The sequence below is a fragment of the Catharus ustulatus genome, chromosome 17 (genome assembly GCF_009819885.2).
Source record: "Catharus ustulatus isolate bCatUst1 chromosome 17, bCatUst1.pri.v2, whole genome shotgun sequence".
Taxonomy (NCBI): Eukaryota; Metazoa; Chordata; class Aves; order Passeriformes; family Turdidae; genus Catharus; species Catharus ustulatus.
Window position 1 is genome coordinate 15,127,653 of NC_046237.1, and position 22,564 is coordinate 15,150,216.

The window sequence follows — 22,564 nt, forward strand, 5'->3', positions numbered from 1 at the left end:
ACTGGTCAACCTGTAGTTTCTTGGATCATCCTTTTTGCCCTTTCAAAGAAAGGAGTGTAATTTGTCTTTTTCAGTACCAGGAATATGGAGAATTACAGTAATTTCACGATTATAAGCTGCACCATTTTGACTAAAATTTTACTCCCAAACCGGAAATGCAGCTTACATTCAGGAGCGGCTTATATATGAACAAATTTTGGAAATTTCCCAACCCGGAAGTCCGCGCCAGCAGCAGCCCTGAGCCGAGGCGGAGCCCGCCTGGCCCTGGGCGGCAGGGCAGTGACGACACAGCGCCGGCAGCGGCTGGGCACGCCGCTCTCCCTCCTCCCGCCGGCAGCGGCTGGGCACGCCGCTCTCCCTCCTCCCGCCGGCAGCGGCTGGGCACGCCGCTCTCCCTCCTCCCGCCGGCAGCGGCTGGGCACGCCGCTCTCCCTCCTCCCGCCGGCAGCGGCTGGGCACGCCGCTCTCCCTCCTCCCGCCGGCAGCGGCTGGGCACGCCGCTCTCCCTCCTCCCGCCGGCAGCGGCTGGGCACGCCGCTCTCCCTCCTCCCGCCGGCAGCGGCTGGGCACGCCGCTCTCCCTCCTCCCGCCGGCAGCGACTGGGCACGCCGCTCTCCCTCCTCCTGCCGGCAGCAGCGAGCAGTACTGGGGCCGCTCCCTGGTAGCCGCCCCGAGCAGGGCAAAGCCAGTAAACCCCGTGATCCTGCGATTCTGTTACTAATTGACAACTTTGTGAAAGTTACACATGGATCCTCTCTGCAAACAAAAGTACGGCTAATAATCCAGTGCAGCTTATATATGGACAAAGAACGAAAAGTTGCCGACACCCGGACCCGCAGCTTATAATCAGGTGCGGCTTGTAATCGTGAAATTACTGTACTCACAGGAGTTGGACTTCTCACTTTAATGTGGCACAGACTGGGCTTTACTGATATTCTCTAATGCATAGAATGAACAGGAGAAGAAACTTCAGATTTTCAGCATCTCTCTAGATGCTTAATACTTCTGGAAATTTATACTCCTTGTTAAAAAAAAACGTTTGTGCTTATACAAATAGCGTTACTCATTACTGCTCTTCCTTCTGCACAAAATAAGCAGTTCCGTGGTCTGGCTCCTCACTTAGGCCTCAGGGAGACAATCTGTTACCCTGTTTGATGACACAAATATGTTATGTTTTATGACAACCTTTTTTTTTTAACCTACAGGATTCATAATTTGTGTTAGAGACATATACTCTAAATGTAATCTTAACATATTTGAAATGAAATGCTATATATAATATTAGTAACATAATTATAATTCATTAAAATATAATTATAATAATATAATTATACTAAAAATACTTTGATTTTTACTTATACCAGAGCACAACGGTTAAAACTTCCTAGTAGTTTCATAGAAGCAATTTTCTAGCTTTGATTTTGCACAGAAGAAGGGAAAAAGCATACTTGTCCCACTGATAGAGAGTAAGAAACTTTGGGATTTCCTGTTTTATAACTTTACAAAGGAAAATGTTCTGAAAAAGAATCTCATCTTTGACTGTCAGAATGGAGTGAAAGGTGGCAGTCCATGAACAAAGTGGCCAAGCAAGGTCACACATGAAAATACTCCTGTCCATGGGCAGGGAATCAAAGGAGAGCAGAAGTAATGCAAAAAGAATCAACTTGAGTCAGTGGATGTGAGAGACCTGTGGAAATTTTCCTCAGTGCCAGAATGCATACCAAAGAAAACAGGAAAAGAAACAATCTTCATTAGCGGTGTAGTTGTTTTAATTTGAATGAGAAGGCCACTTTGGAAATTAATCCACTGAATGTTCTCACAGACTGCACTTGATTTGACCTGTGAGGTGAACTTGGGTCAAGGAAGCTGAGTTGCTTTTGGATGAAACTAAACTGGGAGCTGTGGTCCTGCTGGTGTGGGACTGTGGGATCCCAGTAGAGCTGTTCCAAACTAAAATTCCAAGAAGGTATCCCAGGTGGGTTTCAGGTCTGCAGACCTTCCTGCCTCTCCTCACTCCCATTCCTTGTGGGTGTGGGCACAGCAGATGCTTTTGGGGGAGTTCAGAGACCATCACTGGAAAAGGCTGTGCCATTGTGAAAGGGGCTGTAGCAAAAAAGAGACAGGTTAACTACTGAAATTTGCTACTAATTATGAAAGGTGTGGGCACAGAGTTTTTAGGAAGATTACAGTGCAGGAGGTGAAAATGGATTTGCTGTAAGAAAATAGGAATCTGTTTTGGTAAGTAATTTCCACAGTGAAGCTTAGAAGCCATATAACAATGCGATTAGGTGGTACAAGCTGAAGGGTAATAGTCTTATTCTTAAATGCAACTTTTATTATTCTTTTAATTTTCTCTGAATGTGTACTATATGAACAAGTTTTGAAAATGAAGAAGCAGTGGAAGTCTTCAAAAAGAAACAAACAAAAAAAACCTCACCTAAATTGAGAATAAGTGAAGCATTTATATGGATTGTTATTAACAAAAGGTGCAGGGAAATATAATACATCCTAAGGTGTTAAAGGAGTAGCTTAAAAACTGAGGAGGAGAATCCTTCCAAAGGGGTTAACTTGGCAACTCTTCTCAGTCTTTCAGTTGAAAACCATCTGAAATGAATGTACGAGCATAAACTGAAAAAATGATTGCACTTCTAAGAATTAAATAACGTAGCAAAAGAAATCTTGATATATACAATATTTGGTTTGTTTGTTTTAACCATTGGACTTTTCCTATGTTTTAGTGAAGCTGTTTGATTTGTGGTATTAAGTTCTGACAGAAGTAAGCAATCTTGACTGAGCAATCTCGTACCATATTATTGCCAATATCAAGAGGAATAAAATTTCTGAGGAATGCATCTTTTCATAATTTCATATTTAGTATGTTTTGGTTTCCTTGATAGGTTTAAGGAGCAGTGTGGCAGGGAGATGTATTGTAACCGGCGGCGACCTCTTTTATGGTCAAGAGATCACTCACCTGCACATTAAAGGTGGTCTGAGAGTTCTTGTCTTGCAGCCAGGGGCACAGCAGGGCATGAAAGAAGATTCGAGAACTGATGTTCTGAGGTTTCCAAGGTTGTTTATTCTTTCTTATCTAAGGAATTTTCTTTCTACCTTACAGCGGTCCACTCTGCAACTCATCCAAGGCTGTTCTCCTGCCCTCCGGGGCAGGACTTATCTTTTATACCCTAAATTACATATACTTTGTTTACAATTAATCACCAATACTTTATACCCACTTTACACCGTGCGGTTTTCCCTTCACCAATCCCGAGTTGGCATCCTGACCCAGAAGATGGATGCCATGAAGAAGAAAGAATTTCTTACTACACCACAGATCCTCCATCTTGTGTTCAGGCCCCCTAATATAAACAATCTTTAAAACCTTACTTTTCTACCTTTTAATGCACTAATTTACACTCTACTTATTTTTGTGACTCTGTAATTCTGTATATAAAGATGGTAATTTCTCCCAGGGACTTAGATTGAACTCACAGGGATTTTGAGCACCTTGCCAAGGTTTCTGAGCCCCCTGTCCAGACTCCGGGGAAGCCAGGGGAATATCCTGGGTTCCCACAATGTATAAGGCTGACATGTTAAGAATGGAAGGCATTATGCACCTTTATGCCTAGTAAAATAGCATGTGTTTGTGTAGAGCCTCAGAGCCACTCACTTTGTTGTCATTGTATCTGCAAACAGAGTATCTGTTAAAATGCCTTTATTTTACAAAAACTTGTGTTTTGCTCCTAGTTGAGCGTAGTGTACCTTTCTAAGTGACACTGAACAGCTTGGGTTAACACTGGTGTTCGCTGTTTTGGAGGATGTTGGATGGGATGACCCTCAGAGGCCCTTTCAAGCCCAAATTATTGTTAGTTTCTATTAAAAAAAAAAAAAGAAAAAGAAATTTTAAGCAATTCCTAGAAGTGTGTTCTTGTTTTAAGATATCCTTGTATGCTGTTTTAGTAACCCATTTTCATTTATGTTATTTTCAGATCATTCTCAGATGGTGTTTTGCTTAAATGCACAACATAGGGAAGAGCAGAAATACATGGGAAGGGTCTGAGAGGTAAAGATATAAATGTAACTTGGCACTTGTAGACTGTTTTTAGAAGTCTCAGAGTTCAACCAAGCACACTTTTCTCATCCTCAGTGAAAATTTTCACAAGATTAGGTACCTTTACTTCAAAGTCAGTACCTATTTTGTGTGTTTTGTCTGCTTGTCCTTAATTTTCTGGGTGCTTCGTAACAGGCAAAATTTTGGGGTTTTTTCTGGTGTCTTTTCATCTTTCCAAGTTTTGTTCATGTGTTATGTGTTTCGTGTTTTTAATCCATGAATGCCTTTGCTTTAAATCCATAGGTGTTAATTTTTCTTTTTCCTTACTGCTTCTACTAATTTCTTGGAAACTTGCAGGAAAACTGATGAAACTGTGAAAAGGTAGCTAAAAGGAAGGTGATTTGAATTACCTCTTCCAGGCAATCATCAGTTAATAGATTATAAGTAAGAAAATTGCCTAAAGAGGGTAAAATAACATAAAATTTTGACTTCATGTTTTTCCTCACATAAGATTCCTTATAATAATCACATAAGATTATTTTAAAAATTAATTGAATAACATGAATAAGTGGCTTATAACTTGTGGATTTGTGTGACTTGTTTCTTCTCGCTACCGTGTCATGCAACTGAAGCAGTGGTAAGCAGAGGCCTCCAGATAAATTCCCATAGCAACAAGGCAGGAAGGGACTTTGGGTAAACTTCAGAAGATTCCTTTGCGTGCTGTCATGGTAAGGTCTAAAATAACTTGTTGAGAACAGCACCATTAATATTTGAATAAGATGATCAATCTTGGGATTTTTGCTTTGTAGGAGCCTCTCTGCCTTTGAGCCACCTGAAGCTAAATATGGCTATAGGGGTAAATAAGCTTTTACAGGGCAGATGGAACAAAACATTGTTTTGGGTAGCTGTTTTGTTAACTACCTTGTGCTACTTCTCTTCAGTGCTTCTTTGGGCTCAAAGTTGTCCTTTATGATAAAATGCGAGTTGAGTTGGGAAACCTGATGTCCGAATTACAGAACAGATAAGTGTATTTCTACAGTCAGGGTTGGATGTTACCTGGGTGAGCCATTACCGAGGCTGCATGCTGTAGGATACTGTTTATCAAGCAGGTGCATTTTATAGTAAGCACTAAATGTTTTCAGCTACCTGGTAAGGTTAATGTCAGAGCATTTTAACAGTGACTACTTTGAAGTGTCTGGCCACACTGTATGCTTTTCCCTGGAGAAAATTCTCTTCCGAGGTTACTACTGAAAAAAAATACTGTTTCTACTTTCTAGGTACTTTTTAAATAGAAACCTTGAAATGTAACAGTTGGGTTTTTTTTAGAAGTGAAATGTAATATATTTTATTGCCTGTTAGGGAAATACATGCTGTCGATTACATTGCTTTAGTCTGTCTCCTTCCTCTCTGAGGAAGGATATCCCTGAAGTTACAGCGCAGAATATTCTTTACCTCTGTTTCCTCAAAAGTCCATGTAGGACATGGTTCACAGTGCAACGAAGTGGAAGAATTAAGAGGGGAAGCTGTAATTAATTTCTATAAGATATGAGAGTTCTGATTTCTAGAACTTGATGCTTTTTTTTTTCGAGATCTGTAATAGCAGTCTAACAGTCCTACTAACAGGAGTATTTCAGTTCAGAGGGACTTTGGAGATGCTAAAAGGATATTTCCTTATGGAAGAAGGGTATTGCTCATTCTGAGAAGCTGGTTCGCTGTATAGCCAAATCATTCCCAGTTCTAGGACTTTCACCTTTTAACAGCATAAACTCTGCTCACTGTGCTGTCACCTGGTGGGTTTCAGACTATGAGTTTAATTTGTGTTTTGAAAGCTGAACTTCATTTAAACCATTCTGTGAGAAACGTGATGGTCTCAGCAGAGCAATGGCGTGGGTTAATCATGTCTGACTGCCAGGTGCTTACTCTGCCTCCTCAACCAGATATGATTAGATGTGTTCGGTAAGTAAAACTGTTGTGTACTCGCACCTTTAGGGGTGTCCATTGAGAAAAGGCAGCCAGCAGTGAATTAAAACTCCTGACCTTCCAGAAAAGCAGGACTGGGAAAGAGTTTTGCCCATCATGAACTAGACAAAAGAGCACAGACCCCTATAAATGAATGTTGCCAACCCATGATAGTACCTGGGAACTCTCAACTATAAAGGAACAGGCTTGAATATCTGGTTTCTTGAATGAAAAGCAATTTGTGTTGCATTGCAGGTAGCAAGGTAACTGCTTACCTTCCACTCCACAGACTGTAACTTTGTTCTGGTTGTGAACTCCCACTGGAAAATTTTCCTGAAACCTCATCACAGAAACATTAGAATGAAGCAGTTCCGAGTCAGAGCAGTGTTGTGTGGAAACTGTGTGATTACCGAAGATTTTTTGCAAAGAATTTTAAAGGCCAGAATTTAATTTCTAAAACCAGTGGTTTGTAAAACACAGGAGTTCGTGTCCAGTTAATACGGGTAAATCCAGTAATTCAAAAATCTGTTTGAGGTTGTGGTAGTTACAGCTATTCCAGTTTCACTGCCTTTCTTCTGTCATCTTAATACTAGTTTAATTTGTGCTGGGAGTTACCATGTGTGCTAAGTTTCATAGATGTTTTCCAATGGCAGCGTTTAAGAACCAACAATTTTAAGTATTGCTCTATTTCAAAGATTACAGCACTGAACCAGTTTTAGCTTAGTGGTTTGCATATATGAATTGTTGTCCTCTTTGAAATGGATTGTACCATGAGAAGGAAATGGCTGAAATAAAAATAGACCATCTCTTTGTTTTCACAAATGATTTTAATTATCCTGTGCAGCTCTCTGCAGTGGCTGCTCTTGCCAAGCTTTTGGAAATGAAGCAAAAGACATATGATGTTCATGTACATTTTTTCTTTTTTTCCCCCTCTTTTAGCATTTCTTAAAAGTTAGTAAAAATTAACATCCCCCTAGTTAGGAAGGAAATCCATTGGGAAGTTGTCTGAGTCATCTGAGTGGCAATGCCAGTTTTATCCCCTTTGTCCTGCCTGCCAGAGTTTGTCTAAGAACAGCTTGTGGTTGGGGAATTTCTGATGTACTACTGAAAGTGTGAAAAACTGTCAAATTATGCTTGTCTTTTTTGGAATTTTTATATTGCAGTTCTATTTCTTTACATGGTTTTTTCCCTTGTTTTATTCAGATTCAAATGCTACATGTGTGTAGAAAAAACGTAGCGTGAACTATTTCAGCTGAGGTGCAGGTTTTACAAGCAGGCTTCTCATTGCAGGGAAATGCTAATGACTGAATTCTCTATAATTTTGCTGGAAGTCTCCAATTTGGGAGGCCTGATGACAATTTAATTTGGACTGCAAGCAGTGTTGGAAGCATTTTTCTCATCAAGCTGAAGTTGATAACGAGTTTTTCTAACCTGTGCCATTTGTACAAGGAAGACTACCCAGTGACTCCAGATGTTCAGGGAAAAGTTAAAATGAGTATCACTAGCTGTCTGGCTACAACGTTTCCAGAGTTGTTCTGCCTTTTGTTGGGCAATGTCTACGCTTTGGTAGGCAGGTTGAATGTTTTTCAACATTTCCAACTTAAAAATTTTAGATTCAGAAGAGTTTCCCATGCTCAGTTCTTTCTTGAAGTGGTAGATATTTAGGAACAACAAGGAATCAGCACTGATTAATACTGTTGCATAAATAATTGTTTCTGGAAAAGATGTTTAAGGTTGATAGTATGTAATTTCCTTAGTCTTTGTTGCTATAATTTACGATCTGTTTGTGACAATTATTTTTTATTGCCATTGTTGGATATCAAATATAGTATTGCACATTAACATTCATGTTGCATTGAGGTTGCAGGAAGTTAGTAAAACAAAACTCAGTATGAGACTTTACAGGGTAAAGAGTCTCACTCTCTTTACCACAGAGAATGTGGTATTTATCTTTAAAATATCACATCACTTATACCCTCTTGTACATTTCATTAACTCATCCTCTCTTTCGCTTGTGTACTCTTGGATGCCAGAACATTTCCACATGTTGAGGTGAGATGCCCAGTGTGTCTTTTATGCTTTTCCTAAAAAGCATAAAAGGAGGATGCAACTAATGGTATCTATCACTGTTTATTGTACTTCTGTTTCCTGTTGGTGACAACTTCACATATGGATATTTTTTATCTTCTGGGAGTCAAGTGGGTTTTTTTGCTAGTTCTTTGCTTCAGAATATGGCTTACTTCAGCTCTCATAAATCTTTGGAGGAGGCTAATGCTGCTTGTTTTTTTCCTTATTTGGAATAGCCATCTCTTTAAAGCTACAGTGTGTTTTCCTGGTGGGCTGACAGGAAATGGAATGACATATGTGATGTGGCATAAGCTTGTTGCCATTCTCCACTTTGAAGCACAGGCTGTTTTGCTGGTCAGGCATCTGTGCTGGAGTCTTATCAGAGTGAAGGCATCCTGACCTTGACACAAATATTCCTCAGTTTTATTCCTGCAAGAAGTGCCCTTTGTTATCAATCAAAGCCATTTTAACTCTTAGCTGATTTATGCATGTTTTTATCCCTACTTTATTAATCTCAATTTAGCATTGCATTCTCTACAAGGTATGTTTTCCTGCTCACAGCAGTAAAAGAGTCAATAGAAAAGTTCAGAATAGTGGGTATAGAGAACAGATTTAGATAATCTCACTTGTAGAACTAGACCTGTTGATTTAGAGATGTGACTTCTGAGTCTTGATATGCCACTCTCCTTGGAAAGAGTGCAGAAATGATAATCTGCAGCCCTAATGATAAAGAGATGAACAAGAAAGTGATTCCTGTGTTGAGCCAAGAGTACAGTAGATCATATAGCTTGTATATGTGGTCAGATACTAAAAAAAAATACAATTTTAAGACATGATAGTAGATGAAACTTTGAAGTTTCTACTTCAGCATCATGGATTTTTTGTTAGTAAGTCTACTGTAGGACCAGGGTAGAAGTTGGGCCCCTCTTTTCATTTGTTGTGTGGTTTATATATCTTGCTTGTCCCTCCTTGCAGTCTCTGAAGGTCACATCACTTGGTTTGCATCCCAAACTGATTAAATTGTATTCCCCACAAATATATATTTTAACCGGTGTATTGAATTGGCTCTAGTCTTATCTTTCAGTTGGGATCTCTCTTGGTGCTCTCAGAGCAGCTGCATAGATGTTTGCTTGTACCTGGATAACCTGAGCGTGGAGGCTACAGGGAGCTGGATCTGTGCTGGCCCTGATGGCGGGGGAGACAGGACCACACAGCTCAGTAACTCAAGCCACAGCCTGTTTTCAGACCCAGCATGTGTTTCACATTTGTTCAAATACCAATTCAGGTATTTTAAATTCCAGCAGTTGTATTCTGGCACAGACTGCTCGGATTTTCCAGATTTCTTGGTGAATGGATGTGGTGCTGCTCACAAAGTAATGGCCAAAGGGAGCCAAGCTGCATTGTGTGTTAAACCTCTCTGATCTATTCCTTATATAAATATCGCTTGATGCAAACCTTATAATTGCCTCCCTTTCCAACATGTACTCAACACTCTTATAATCTGTGTCTATTCTTTTCTTCCTGGTTGATTACTTAGCAATTTCTTCCTTTCTGTCATCTGACTTGTTTGAGCAAACCTGACCACGTCTTTAAAACTTATTTTAGGGGAGAAAAAGTGTAAACCACTAAAACCAGCTTTGTCAAACCACGTTTTACTTTAAAGATGAAACTTGAACAGTTAAAGTAACTGCCAATTTGCTAAGCTAGTAAGTTGCCAAACTCCCTGTCTCTGCCCAGGCTCACTGTGTAGTTACAGTTAACATTAAAGAGAAAACCTTTTCCGCAATCTGCATGCCTTCAGTTAAAGAGAGGCTTCAGTGTTTAGGGGAGAAGGAGAGGAAGCATTTCTATGATTTTGCACACACAAAAAAAGTGCATGTATCTATGACATACCTGTTGATAAAAGGGACTTGTTACATTTTACATGCAGTTTTTTAAACAAAATTTTCTATGCTTTATACTTTTGAAAAAAGTCTCTATTCCTGTTACATAGTGAGGTTCTCAAAGCAATTTTTAAAATTACTAGGTATGTTAAAAGAGTTTTTTTCATTATGCAAGTTTTTTCTCCATTATTGAAATTGTAAATGTACAGTAAATTCACGAATACAAGCCGCACTGAGTATAAGCCGCATCTCTGGGTGTTGGCAAATATTTCGGTTTTTGTCCATAAATAAACCGCACCCGAATATAAGCCACTCTGTCGTTCGCAGCGAGGACCCGCGTGCAATTAGTAACAGAACCGCGGGAGGGCGGGGTTTACTGGCTGAGCTAAGGCTGTGCAGGCTCGACCCGCTAGGGGCTGCCGACGGGGCCAGGTGGCCCAGCCCGGTGCTGCCGCTCGGGGCCGGCCACCGCTGCCACTGGGCTCGGTCACCCCGGGTCGGCGCTGCCCCGCGGTGGCAGGCAGGGACGGAGCTTCCTCCACTCCTACGGCAGCGGCGGCGGGCGGGGACAGAGCTTTCCCGCACCCGTGGCGCCGGCGGCGGGCGCGGACAAAGCCCCCCGCCGCCTCCCCGAGCCGCGGCAATGGCTGCGCGGGGCTCCCGTCGGCTCCCCGAGACGCGGCAATGGCAGCGCCCCCCCCCCTTCTCCCCAGGCCGTGGCAATGGTGGCGCAGGGCCCCCCTCTCCTCCCCGGGCCGCGGCAATGGCGGCGCAGGGCCCCTGTCGGCTCCCCAGGCTGCGGCAATGGTGGCGTCCCCCCCCGTCCTCCCCGGGCCGCGGCAATGACGGCACGGCCCCCCCCTCCTCCCCAGGCCACGGCAATGGCAGCGCCCCCCCCCCCCCCCCCCAGTCCTCCCCGAACCGCGGCAATGGCGGCGCGCCCCCCCACCTGTCCTCCCCTGGGCTGCGGCAGAGGAGGGAAGAAGAGAGCTCTCCCGCCTCTCTCCCCGCCCCCCGTGCTGCCTGCATGGAGCCAGGGCAACGCGGTAACACTGTAACAATCGCGGAATGCCGACTTTTACTGGCAGGTGCTTGGCTCGGCGCCCTGGCTGGCACGTCTGGGGTTGTAAATGTCAGAAAATTATTCCCATATTAGCCGCCCCCGACTATTAGCCGCACTTCCGGGTTTCCACCAAAATTTTTGTCAAATTGCTGCGGCTTGTATTCGTGAAATTACTGTACTTTGAATAGGAACACCTGCAAAGAGCAGCTTAGCCTATTCTTAAAATGAATTACTAAACGTAAGACTTAAAGGAACCAACCATGTACAACTATTTCAGTTTTTTTAAATTATAAAGAGCATGTGCCAACATATTTCCAAAGCTATATGTGTGTAATACAGTCACTGGGTTTCATTCTCACTTCAGCATCTTCTGTTCTTTCAAGTAAATACGAAACACAATAACCTCCTTCAGTAAGCTGGTTTCTTACTGGATGAATTCCAGTGCTGAATAAAGTCACCCAAGTTCAATTGGTGTGACACTGAAGGTCTCTCAATCCATTGATAGCATTTTTCTTCTGTCTATACTCTCTGATTTTGTGGGTTGAGGAGCTCCTCCCCAGCTCTTCCCTTCCTTTGCTTTAATCACGAAACATTAAAAAGGGTGGGGAGAAAAGCAGCTTTCTTCTGATTTCTTAGAAAAATAACTGAGGATCCTCCTTTGCTGCCTTCCTTTGCCCCAGCGTAGCATTTGGGCTGCACTCTCCTCCTTCCCACACCCCATGCACTGTAAACTGTGGTGGAAATTTGTTGTCTTGGGTGAAGATACCCCAGCAGCACTGGGTCAGACCAAAGGGGAAGCTGCTGGGAAAGCACTGCAGGTGCAGTTCTGTAGAGAACAGGACCAAAAGGATGCAAGGTTAGTTTTCTGCTGTGAGGCAGATGTATTTTAAGCAGTGTTTGTTCAAACCTGCCTGAGTACTAACAATGGTGCATGCAATAATGAAGCTGAGCATAATTTATCTAATTATTTGCATGTTATGGTAGGATGTTATAGGGCAGGTATGCAGCCATAGAGGAAATTCAGGCAACCATTTCAATGGATTATTTTTAATTGAAAGAAGATATTCTTTTTCTATTCTATCTTTTTATATGTCAAAGAATTTGTCTTGTTCAAAGGATGATCAGATAAGTATGATTTTCTCAGAAATGAACATTAATTGCACTGCTCCCAGTCGTTCTGTCAGAGCTCTCAAACTTGTAAGCTGATGTTCTTAAATTTCAGATTCTGACAGTTTCTTGGAAGTGAGTTGTAGCATCTGGGAGAAAAATGGCAATAGGCGTTTACTATCATTTAAAAGAAAACAAAACCAGAAGAGCAGAACAAAACACCAACCAACCAAAAAAACCTCAAAATCCAACCTAAGCCACGTGAAACCTTTAAATATCGATAAAGATGTGTTTGATTTTTTGTACTGCACAAAAAAAACCTGAACATGCATTCTCAGCTTTGGAATGACAGTTTCAACTTGTGAAAGTGCTTGTAGCATTACATTGAATTTATAAAGGCATTTGCTTTTCCCATTCCTATGTACCATTTCTGTTATAATGAAACTAGATGGATGTACAGTAATTTCACAATTATAAGCTGCACCATTTTGACTAAAATTTTGGTCCAAATCCGAAGTGCGGCTTATAATCAGATGCAGCTTATATATGGACAAAGAACAAAAAGTTGCTGTTTTAACTTGGAGGACAGGTGTCTGCTGAGAAAGGCAGGAGCTTCTCTTAGAAATGGAGAATGTAAACCCCCTCCCTCCAAATTATTGTAATTTTGAAATCAAGGGACTTTCAGGTAAAAATATGGGAATTAGGAATAACAGTTCTTTTCTAGGGAAATTAAAATAGAAATATAGTACTACAAAGAAACAAACTCCAAACCCTGACAAAGTCAGAGTACAACCTGACACCCCGTCAGGCAGGGTGTTGGGAGCAGTCCCATTAAATGATGGTTGCAGTCCTCTTGTAGTGACAGATGTGATTCAGTTGGAGCAGTGCTCCTGCAGAAGGTGCAGTTTCCCTCTAAAGGTCCAGTGGTGATGTGGAGAAATCCGGTTTTCCTCTGGAGTCCAGTGGAGAAAGGGGCTCCCTTAGCATCCCAAAACCTCTGTTTTTATCTTGGTAAGAAATGTTGGGCTCTTCCCCCTGACTGGAGCAACTCCCAATGGGATGCAGTAATTTTATCAGTCACACAGTGGGACTCAGTGGGCCATTAGCAGAAAATGACTCCCTGGAGAAAGGATGGGTTGTGAAAAGATAAAGAATACTGCCCAGCCTGGTTTCAATGGATGGTCCATTAGCAGAATATCTGCCATTGAGATAAGGATCACTGCCCCTACCCTCAACAGATGGTGATAGAATAGATACCTTTTATCACACCCTGTATTGTAACGTGCGACTTATAGTCAGTGCAGTTTATAATCGTGAAATTACTGTGCTTTAACAATGATTGAGGAGTTTTTTAAATTTTGTGATTAGGCTTACAAGTAGCCTTAGGCTGATTCCGAGTTTAAATCGTCTGCAGCTTTTAAGGGAGTAGTTTTTTACGAACAGAATTTGTGTGGTGTATTTGTTACATAAATAAAGAGGAGTAAAATGTTAAAAAATTAAGTGCAAATAGACAGTAGCTGAATATGTGTGATGGATAGTGTTACTGCCTTTTGCACTCTCTTTTGTTTCTTTCTAAGTAGTTCATTAATCACCATGGATTCTTCTTTGGCTAATCAATGTATTTTAGCTTAGTTTCCTAACAGAATGAGGTATACATGATTCTACCTGCTCTCTTCCCATTTTCCTGTGTGTTGCACTACAGAGTTTCTAAATTACTGATCCATTCCAGCTAAAAACTGATGGAGATGGAGGTAGAGAATTTGATTAAATTTCTGAGTTGTGAAAAATCCAGATAAAGTATATACATGCATGGTAGGGAAGGGACTTAGCTGAGAGAAAAGCTTCAGTGCGTTTTCCATGATTATTCCAAGCTTGGCATGGAACGAGCTATTCCACTCATGGAATCTTTCTCAGGGGGCACTTACGGGGAATAGAAGAGGCACTGAAAAAACATGGAAAGACAGGTAGGGATGTTGAAATGCAGGGCAGAGGTAAATTGTTGCTTCCCTCTTGTTCTTCTGGACTCTGCTTTTCCTCCTGGTTAATTAATGGAGCTTGCCATAAGTGCACAGCCTCTAGATTTTAGCAAGAGTAAAATAAGATAAGCTTTATTGTTCAAAAATAATTAGAAACTTTCTAGCAGCTGAGAGAACTAAACAATGTGTAGTGCTTTCTTTTTTTTAGAAGTTTTGGCCAGCAGTATATTTTTGGAATTTTCCTTAAGATGTTTGTTGGTGCAGGCTGTGTTTCCCAGCATACATGTTTTTACAGCTACGTGTGCTAACTCAGCTGTGTTTGCAGGACACTCATTTCAGATGTGGTTAAGCTGCTAGATTTTCTCTGCATGTTCTCAATTAAAATTATCAAATATTAGTGAAATCATTTTATTGAGAGTACTTGCTGGGTTAGAAATGAAAGTTGGTTTTAACACTGCTTCTGAATGAGTGTTGTATGGTATAAATGCTTAGTGTGGGTGTTCAGTCGAGAGTGATCCCCTCCAGGGACCCCAGGTATATTTTGTGCAGTGTTATTTCTCCAGGTGGGAACTGGCAGCTCTTTCATAAATCCAAACTCCTTCAGACTATCCAATGTGTCTGTGTTGGTCTAGATATAATCTGATTGCTTTCATACAGCATAAAGGATACATATTGGATAGGATACATTGTCTTCACACAGCATAAAGGATACTCAGGGAGGTGGGTACATCCAGTCACAGGGGCAAAATTAAGAATTGCTCTCTAAATCATTTAAATTTAGGCTACTTTTTTAATACTTACAGTAATTTCACGAATACAAGCCGCACCATTTTCACTAAGATTTTGCTCCCAAACCGGAAATGCGGCTTATACTCAGGAGCGGCTAATATGTGAATAATTTCCTGACATTTACAACCCCAGAAGTGCCAGCCAGAGTGCGGAGCCGAACACCTGCCGGTAAAACCCAGGATTTCGCTGTTGTTACAAATTGGTTACTGTGTTGCGCGGCGGGTGGGGCCAGCTCAGCGCCGGCAGCGCAGGGGGAGGGAGGGAGGCAGGGGAGTTCCCTCCTTCAGGCGGGGGAGAGGCAGGGGGCTCTGTGCTGACATCCCCACGGCTCGGGGAGGAGGTGGGGAGCTCCGCCCCCGCCCTCCGCCGCCGCGGCGGGAGCAGGGAGTGCTCCGTGCCCACCTGCCGCGGCAAGAGCAGGGCGTGCGCTCGGCGGCGAGAGCGGGGCGTGTGCTCCGTGCCTGCCCGCTGCCGCCCCGGTGGGAGCGTGGCCGGGGCAAGCGCGCCCAGAGGCGGCGGCCAGGCCCGAGTCGTCCTGCCGAGCGGCCCCACCGAGCTGGGCCACCTGGCCCCGTCAGCAGCCCTGAGCGGACCGAGCCTGCACAGCCTTAGCTAAGCCAGTAAACCCCACCCTGCCCCGGTTCTGTTAGTATTTGGCAACTTTGTTGCATGTGGGTCCTCGCTGTGAACGACAGAGCGGCTTATACTCAGGTGCGGCTTATTTATGGACAAAAAACGAAATACAGTAATTTCACGAACACAAGCCGCAGCAATTTGACAAAAATTTTGGTGGAAACCCGGAAGTGCGGCTAATAGTCGGGTGCGGCTAATATGGGAATAATTTTCTGACATTTACAACCCCAGATGTGCCAGCCAGAGTGCCGAGCCAAGCACTGGCCAATAAAAGCCGGCATTTCGCAATTGTTACAGTGTTACCGTGTTGCCCTGGCTCCCTGCAGGCAGCACGGGGGGCGGGGAGAGAGGCGGGAGAGCTCTCTTCCCTCCTCTGCTGCAGCCCAGGGGAGGGGGGGGGGGGGGCGCCGCCATTGCTGCGGCTCGGGGGGGCCGCGCCGCCATTGCCGCGGCCCGGGGAGCCGACGGGGGGGGGGGCGCCGCCATTGCCGCAGCTCCGGGAGCCGACGGGAGCCCTGCGCCGCCATTGCCGCGGCCCGGGGAGGAGGCGGGGTGCTTTGTCCGCACCCGGCGCCACGGGCGCGGGAAAGCTCCATCCCCGCCCGCCGCCGCTGCCGTAGGAGCGGGGGAAGCTCCGTCCCTGCCTGCCACCGCAGGGCAGCGCCGACCCGGGGTGACCGAGCCCAGGGGCAGCGGCGGCCGGCCCCGAGCGGCAGCACCGGGCTGGGCCACCTGGCCCCGTCAGCGGCCCCTAGCGGGCCGAGCCTGCACAGCCTTAGCTCAACCAGTAAACCCCGCCCTCCCGCGGTTCTGTTACTAATTGCACGCGGGTCCTCGCTGCGAACGACAGAGCGGCTTATATTCGTGTGCGGCTTATCTATGGACAAAAACCGAAATATTTGCCAACACCCGGAGATGCGGCTTATACTCAGTGCAGCTTGTATTCGTGAATTTACTGTATTTGCCAACACCCAGAGATGCAGCTTATACTCAGTGCGGCTTGTATTCGTGAAATTACTGTACATTAAAATCTTTCTTACTCAAACATGATTGAAATTTATTATTTTTTTTATTATTATTATTATTGGTATGTGATTCACATGTGCAATTTAATAACAGCACTGAACTTGACAAATAACGCCAAATACTATTTGAGCAAGTCATTAGTACCTTTTTTGGTACTAATTCATAACTGCAAATTAATTACTAATTTTGGTACCAGTTTGGGTTCCCTTCTGCAGTAAGGAATACTTGCATCATCAAGCTGCAGGATGCAAGAATTACCCATTTCACAATTTTCAAATACCTGTGGGATTACAATTTCCGTAGTCACTGTCACAGATAGTTGCGTCAAATTGCGGCCTCCAAAAAGAAAGTTACCATATTGACAGCTGAGCTCCTTGTACAAATTCTGGTTTCCTTGGTGTGGCTGAACATGTCTGGGGTTAGATAAACTGCTTTTAGTGTTATCAACTGTAAATTCATAAACAGCATGTTTTGACTCACTATACAGATAGCAGCATCCTAAGCTAACACTTTCCTTTCCTTCTTGGAAGTAATGTGTACAGAAAAGTGCTTGGAGAGCTGACAGGGGATGTTTGCTCTGCGTTGGGATCCCATCTGGTGGCTACCCAAAGCAGAGCATCAGCGGGGGCTCAGGGCTGATGAGCAACTCCTTGGCCACAGCAGCTGAGCCCCATGGGAGAGGGCTCACCCAGAGAGGTGCACAAAAAGGTTTGCAGTAGGTTCTGAGCAAGGAAGACAGTGTGGAAGTGACACAAAGGAGGGAACATGGCATGACAGGGATGCAGCAAATGGTCTGGAAGTAATATCCATTAGGCTGTTCATTTTGTAGTGGAGGTCATTGGTAAGAGATGCTGAGGTGAAATGTGTTTCAAAAATGAATAGGTGACAGGGGTATTTCTGGATATTTCCAGAGTGATGTCTGTGTTTAATGTAATAGTACAATATTAATTTCTCTAGAACCTCTATGATGCACATTGTCCACTTTGTCTGCCCCCACAAAACCAAATACTGCAAGGAGGAACCTGTGCTGCCTTGGGCTGGGAGGATCAGACAAACCTTGGTGTGAGGGTTGGGGTGTGCCAAGAAGGAGAGTTGGGCAGTAACTGAAAATTGTCCGCTCTCTTGGAAAAGTGATGTATTTCCTTTTTTGTTTAAATGCTTTGTAGAGTTACAACCCCTGTCTATAGACTTGAGCTGACTAGGTAAAAACAAAAAAGGTACCAAAGCAGGCTTCTCTGAATTTGAAATTCTCTTTTTAATTTAATAATATATTTTCAGTCTTTTTGCTGTGCTTGTAGATTGTGGTGTTTATTTTTTAAAACCAAGTAGTATTTGACACAGATAAACTTATCCAGGATTTACAACACCAAGACAAGCACACGTTTTAGACATAAGACACACAGCAAACTTTGGAATTAGAACATCATTCACTCATTAATTGGTGGAAGGAAGTGACAAAATCAAAAGACCTCTTTTGCCTAGAACCTGAATAGTTATAGGTCATGTAATAGAGACCGAGTCCTTTGTAAAGGATTTTCTGTACTTTGGTGAAATGGAAAGGACCTAGGCAAAAACCAAAATATGCTGGGATTTTTTGACATGTGGACACATAGTACAAAAATCAGATGAATTTTCAAGCTTCTGAGTGTTGAAATGTTTGCATTCTCTCTTCATGCAGATTCAAGATCCAGCCCATATTATGGCTGGCAGTGGGTCCAGATCAGGACCAGCCAGTGGGTTGTCCATGAAATCACAGCTTCAGATCACTGGTGAGCCTTTTGAAATTATCTGTCTTTTTGGTTAGAAATGTGACACTGTTTTTCCACAATTAAACAGAGTTTACTATGTTGCATTTCAGGAAGTTTTGCATTGTAAAATACCCAAGAGAAGTCAAGATTGGTATTAGACCATCATTAGTTCATTACAACTATTTTATTCTGGATTTTATCTAAAATGCATTTAGAAATGATACATATTTGTGTAAAAGAATAAAGAAAGGAATCATTTTTTTGGGGTGCTGTTAAATAAAGCGTACGGGCAGTCCTCCTGGAAATGTAACAGTGCATTATGATACTACTTGCACTTACTGAAATTTGGCATAATATCAAATCTTAGCACTTTTTCCTGATACTGCTGTTCATTAAAGTTGACTTACGGCTTCTCCCTTGTTACATGTTTTTATGGCCATCATTGAAATGGATAAAAGAAAGGATAAAATACTTAATACAAGTGTTGGTTAGAATATCACTGTGATTGAACGCCTCTGGATTGTTTGGAAATGGATTTATATGACAGACTTTGCTTTTTTGTTGTGCCTCACCAAGAGAGCAGCTGTTGAAACTTAATTACCAAAGTTTCCTCACTTTTGCTCTCTGGAAATTTAACTGAGGCATCAAAAGTGAATGGGACACACATCTGGGGATGTGTGCAGGTCTCTGTTTAGAAGCATCGAGAGTAAATTTTGCATCCTCAGTGTGAAGACCTGTGGGCATATGCAGTAGTTTCAGAAAAGGGATATTGTGGGGATGAAAAGAATTGTCAAAAATAGATAGAAAGCTTTAGACTAGGAAGGAGGTTGGCTCTCACTAACTTACACAGGCTGTAGCTGTCCCCCTGAGGTCACAAGCTTGTGTTTCCTCAGTACGTTGTGAGGCTGTAGAAAAATCTTGTCCCTACAGGTTCATATTGGAGAGAAATTGGAAGAGGTTTTCACAGAGGTACCTCTTCCACACAGGGGTGGAGAGCAGACTGAGGATTGAAGTGGTGATTGCTGTCCAAGGCTTTCCCCATTAAAGGCCTGAGACTCACACAAAGACAGTAAAGCTGAATAAATACCTCAGTGTTTTGAATTGAGACTATTGAGGTATTTGTATTTCAGGTCTGAATTTCTGTAGATGTTCAGCCATGATCTGCAGCAAACTGTTGCTGATGTTGCCTCCCACCTGCTGTGCCCTCAGCACCCCATTCTGCTGCCCTCATTAGTTTTAAATGAAATTTCAGGGTGTCTGGGTAAGAGCAAACCTTGAAAGTCTGCTAGTTTCAGCTGCTCCAAAGTAGATCTTTTAGATAATTAGAGATGTTGAGGTATGAGGTGCTATAGCATAGAAGTACTGGAGACAGGAGGGGAAGGATGGGGAGCTGTTTGTGAAAATTAATGAGTTGAATTCCGTGAGATATCTGTAGTACACAGAGAAAGAGTTTTCCTTGGGAGCAGTTCACAGCAGTTTATACTAAGCTACTTCTCTAAATCTCTAAAGGAGCATAGGCTATAAAGGGAATCTGGGGAGATTAGCCAGATGGGCCTGAATTAGTCATTTCTTTTTAAGGATGTAGTGAGAGTGTGGTGGGTGACAAACACAGAAGAGCAAGCTGGTTTTTGTTAGAACAGTAAATTCAGGGACCAAGTGGAAATGATAACATCTTTGTTTTCAGTACTGTTTTGTGAGTTTTGTGTTGCCAGTGAGTCCAAGAACACCTGGGACTCAGACATTGTAGATGAGGCAGCATTGCAGTGGTGTTTGGAAAGATGGGAATGCAAGTCCTGTCGAGATTTGTTGTTTCGAGAATAGGAGGTAGTTACTGGAACCCAGGGTTTGGATTCAACTTTTCAGTAAGTTTGCTTAGCTACACAAAAATTTGCACTAATCTAATTTTCTTAGTTGTGTCAATTTTCCACAGTTCCTTGATGAGAGGCAGATCATGTTTTGAGTTTTTTAACAAGCAGTGTAATAAACTCCAGGAATTCTCTTGGCTGGTGATAGACAGGAGAAGGTTGTAGAGGATATTTTCTTTCAACACCTAAGCACTTCTGTGGATCTTGTACTGGTTATGATTAATAAGAGTGTTTGATGTTGCAAAAGTATTGTTGCACGTTTTAGGCATTTGTGTGAGCTGTGGCATCATATAAATGAGCTAGAATGCAAGAGAGTCTTTGTACATCTAATGTGTTATGGGGGTTTTTTTTCAGTGTTACGATCAGGCATCAATGACCTGACACTTGAATATTAAAGCACCTGAATATTAAAGCAGCTGAAAAATACCATTTGCAATTGAAATCTTCCTGAGTAACTTATTGTTTTTTCTGTTTCTTAACAGTTATTTCAGCAAAACTAAAAGAAAAGAATAAATGGTTTGGACCTAGCCCGTATGTGGAAGTCTCAGTAGATGGACAGTCAAAGAAGACAGAAAAGTGCAACAATACAAATAGTCCAAAGTGGAAACAACATCTTACAGTGTAGGTTTGGCTTTATTTTCCATTTTATTTGAGCTAAATTAAGGCAAGTGGGCTTGAAGATTGTGGTTTTTTTAAAGCAAGGAGTAAATGTTGCATGAGGTGATGACATTTGTATGATTCTTAGAATAAATATAGTACAGTCTGAAATAGATACTTACAACCTATTACACTACTTCTGTTTATATTTTGTATTACTGTGTGGTATATCAAAAGAACTCTAATTCTGTGAGTAGTAAGGACAGTAAAGTAATTTAATATTAAAACTGATGGTCCCATGCACATTTTCGTTGTCATATTTAAAGTTACAATTTTCAGAAGTTCTGTAACTGAAAAGTGTTAGCTTTTTTGTGTCCCACTTGGTGTACCGTGCCATAATACAAGGTAGTTGCCTCTGTCTTGTGCACCTTTAAATTCAAGCACAAATCCAAAATTCCCAATTAATTTATGCAAATTGTCAGTACTAAGGTAACATCAGATTAAAGATAAATACAGTGTTGATGTTTGCTTGGCTTAGTATTTGTGTTGTGAATAAAGAAGAAATCCAAGTTCTATAATTTAATTTTCTCTTAGTGTCACATGGAACTCTGTGATATAGATCAGTTTGTGCTTGCACATTGGACAGGAACTTTTCACAAGGGCATGCCAGGTGCGATAGTAGGAAGAAATTCTTCCCTGGGAGGGTGCTGAGGCCCTGGTACAGGTTGCCCACAGCAGCTGTGGCTACTCATCCCTGGGAGTGTTCAAGGCCAGGCTGGATAGGGCTTGGAGCAACCTGGAATAGTGGGAAGTGGGTGGAACAAGATGGGCTGTAAGGCCTCTTCATTGCAAACCATTCAGTTATTCTGTGATTTCTTGCACTTAAATTGTAGATTATTCTTCTTGAAGTATGTGGAACATTGCCTGAGGGAAACCTTTTTTGTATCTGTACTTTTATTGTAATTTAGATTATTGTGAAGTTTTAGTTACTACTATTTACTACCTTACTTTGCACTGAGATATGTTAAGAAAAATAAAGTCTTGCACTTTATATGTGTGAAAGTGTAGAAGAGCAGAATGTTCTTTTGCCTTTTAAAGCTTGCCTTTTTTGCTTTTTAATGGGAATGTTTGTGGTTTGTGCTATGCAAGTCTACACAGTAATATATGGGCAATTTTTGCTCTTGTTGAATAAGAGCTGGGCACAGACACCCCCTGTATATCAACTTCATTGAAAATTATACTAAAGCTACATGGAGCTTAGTGAAGTAAATTGGGTTTTAGGCAATATTTTGGCACAGCTATCTATATTCAGATTCAGGATAAAAAGGAAGAGTGTGGTGGCTTCTGCAAATGAAGATGGACCCTCTTGGGGTTCCTCTCCTTGGAGTTTGTTGGATGGATCTTCTGAAGAGATTGACTCACTCAAAGTCTGAACTTATCAACCATATACAGCTGAAATTATCCACTGAGAAAATAAGCAGTCATTTGTACCCATTTCTCACAATGAAAATAATTTAAAACTATATAAATGTTAGAGTGTTCCTTATAGAAAAAGAATATCAGTATTAAAAATTACTTTGAAGTTTCTGTCACAGAACTTACTGTATATTACTATGGAGTTGTTGGCAGTTTTTCTGTATTTCCCTTAAGAGTAATAATAAAAAAATTGATTCGGTCTATGAACAGCCTTGCAACAGTCTTGATTGACATGACATATTCAGGTGTCATACAAATGTGATAATTGGAAATTATTTGCTGTTACCACCATTATTTCTTTGTTTTTAAATAACTTCTAGTGACAGT

General features: G+C 42.2%; 1 protein-coding gene across 1 annotated transcript in view; it reads left to right on the forward strand.

Annotated features, from left to right (window-relative positions):
- Window positions 1-22,564, forward strand: part of ITCH (itchy E3 ubiquitin protein ligase) — a 70,564-nt gene that overhangs the window by 11,746 nt on the left and 36,254 nt on the right. Inside the window, exons 2-3 of the mRNA XM_033074979.2 lie at window positions 18,230-18,320; window positions 20,647-20,785. Coding sequence (XP_032930870.1) covers window positions 18,251-18,320; window positions 20,647-20,785 — 209 coding nt within the window. The 5' untranslated portion in view covers window positions 18,230-18,250. The remainder of the gene's footprint in view (window positions 1-18,229; window positions 18,321-20,646; window positions 20,786-22,564) is intronic.